Source organism: Sardina pilchardus, chromosome 1 (genome assembly GCF_963854185.1).
Source record: "Sardina pilchardus chromosome 1, fSarPil1.1, whole genome shotgun sequence".
Classification (NCBI taxonomy): Eukaryota; Metazoa; Chordata; class Actinopteri; order Clupeiformes; family Clupeidae; genus Sardina; species Sardina pilchardus.
The window spans coordinates 21728811-21731310 of record NC_084994.1 but is presented as its reverse complement, the minus strand read 5'-3'; the positions used below and the strand labels follow the sequence as shown (position 1 = coordinate 21731310).

Below are 2500 nucleotides of genomic sequence, written 5' to 3'. Positions count from 1 at the left end.
ACAACAATGGTACGCCGCTGAGACGTCCTAATAATCATCGTATGACGCTTGTGCAGACGATTTGATTGGTCCGCACAATTCTCAAGTTCTCGTGGAGGCTTGCTGATCCGGACTGAATTCCACCTTCCAAATGATTGTTAGTGGCGTTCCATTTGAGCTGGCTTCTTGGCTAGTTGTATTCAGGATTGATTTGTGTTCTCATTTGAGCCCTTCTGATGTGTAGGTTCAGCATCTGTTGTCCTTATGGTCTACAAGACTATGAGGGAGGTCCTCGATGCCAGCTTCTTCGAAACGGGACGCGGGGAGACAGCAGACATGATGTCTCATGTGATCTCTGTCATCCTTCCTAATACACTTAACCAAACACTACTAATTCCAGTTAACCTCACCATACAACATCTCAAGGTGGGTTTCCATTTCATTTAATGCCATTTTTAATTTAATTCAGTGTTATTCATCATGCATATACATTGCAAGGTGATTTAGAGGGCTCAAAGCCTGACACAGTAGGTGACAGTGGCTATGGAGAAATCACGAAAAGCAACTAGCTCAGAAAAAGGTATAGCATCTACCTGAAACATAATGTTTTCTGGAAAGTGGAAAGGAAGAGACAACATTCTCCATTTATTTTTGGTTAAACGTGAGAAATTACTTTGCGTGTTTTTGTAATCAGCGGACGAGCACTAAGGAGAAGATCTGCTGTGTGTACTGGAACGTCAGTGCCTGGATCGAGGACGGCTGCCACGTCAGTGACACCAACTCCACACACACAGTCTGCTCCTGTCAACACCTCTCCACCTTCGCCCTGATCATGACAGTTGATCACAACCCGGAGGTGATATGTTACCTTTTACAAGTTTTTACTTTCATTTGATAGATTTTATGTTTCTGACTAATGGAAGTTGATTGCTGTATATCCAAGCATCCCGCACCCATATTTGTATCAACTCCATAGCTGAATGTTATTCTTCAGTTCTTTCTTTGTTCTCCAGAGTGATCCAATCTTGGACGTTCTGAACACCATCTTGGTTCTGATTGGCCTGGTGTTCCTGGCCCTGGCTGTGATGACCTTTGCCCTCTGTCGCTGGAACCCCAGGGTGTCCAACGTGGCTCGTCTGAACCTGTGTGTGTGTCTGCTGCTGGCTCAACCCCTCTTCCTGCTCACCCAGAGCTTCCTCCACCTCATCTGGTCCCATGAGGTGCTGACTCTGCACTTGCTTCATTTGTATTATTATTATCAATAATAATAATAATAATAATAATAATTATTATTATTATTATTATAATGATAATAACAATAATTATTTCATTGTTGATTCTATTGCTATTATTATTATTATTAGTGCAGTGCCCGCACAAACAATGTTTTCCAAGAAACGTGTTGCCCAATTGACGTTCCTTGCATTTATAGATGGATGTTCAGAGATCAGGCAACAGAACCGCTAGGGCGGTAGGCAACCGCGGTTGTTGATGTAGAGTAGCCTATGCAACGTTACGTTACTTTAACAGCCTGCTTACCAACATGGGTGCATGTGTGTCAGACTCAGCACTTTTATCGAAGATCAGCGATCTTGAAACGGTCCGTTGTTTAAGTGAGACATTGTGAGTTTGTCAGCGAAATGGGCTTTAGGAGTGGCTAGAGTTAGAGTGGCTTTGCTTAATTTAACGATATCTTTGTCATTTTTTGTTGCACTGCACTCACGCATGCCATTAGCAAGACCTGTGCCAAATTTTAGGTCAGTCGGATGAGTGGTTTGAGAGTTATGCTTGGAACACACAGACAGACAGACAGAGTGACAAACAGACAGAAGTTCCTTGCATTAATAGATAGAGATAGATTATGATGTTGATTTTGTTCAGGAACTGTCTTTATTCAGGTGTGAATAATTATTGTATGATTTCCATGATGTCCCTTGTCCATGTTACATACATGTTACCCCCCCCCCCCCCACCATCTACCCATCGGTCTCCCTTAGTTATAGAAAAAACACATACTTCACAGATTTGTCCAAAGCTTGTCAATGTTGAATATTCTCTCTATCTATTCTTCTCTATCTCTCTCTCTACCTCTCTCTCTATCTCTAGATGTTGTGTAAGCTGTTGTCAGGAGTCCTGCATTTCCTCTTCCTGTGCTGTTTCGTGTGGATGTCCATAGAGGCCGTGCTGCTCTTTCTGTCTGTACGGAAGCTCAAGCAGGTCAAACCTAACGAGCGGGCGGGTCTACATTGGAAGCTCAGCATCCTCATTGGCTATGGGATCCCGCTGTTCATAGTGGGTGTGTCTGCTGGAGTAAAACCCGATGGATATGGCAGTGAGAAGTGAGTAGGAATTTTTTTATGTACGGTTTGGTAATGAGCTGTATTGGTAGGCTATTTCCCATAGGTACTGTTGGAAACTGATAGTGTTTGTGTGTCCTGTGGCTACGTACAACATGTTTTTTTTTACAAAGGTTTGATGATGAGCTCATTACCCATTCTGCATTCCCATGTACTACATTAAC

At 42.8% G+C, this 2500-nt stretch overlaps 1 protein-coding gene across 2 annotated transcripts in view; it reads left to right on the top strand.

The window, feature by feature from the left end:
* LOC134069297 (adhesion G protein-coupled receptor E3-like) overlaps positions 1-2500 on the top strand; it is an 11162-nt gene that overhangs the window by 5928 nt on the left and 2734 nt on the right. For both annotated transcript variants that reach the window (XM_062525285.1, XM_062525353.1), the window contains exons 8-12: positions 1-9; positions 224-405; positions 674-835; positions 993-1199; positions 2086-2318. The exon at positions 1-9 is cut by the window's left edge and continues 102 nt beyond it. In XM_062525285.1, the coding sequence (XP_062381269.1) occupies positions 1-9; positions 224-405; positions 674-835; positions 993-1199; positions 2086-2318 (793 nt within the window). The remainder of the gene's footprint in view (positions 10-223; positions 406-673; positions 836-992; positions 1200-2085; positions 2319-2500) is intronic.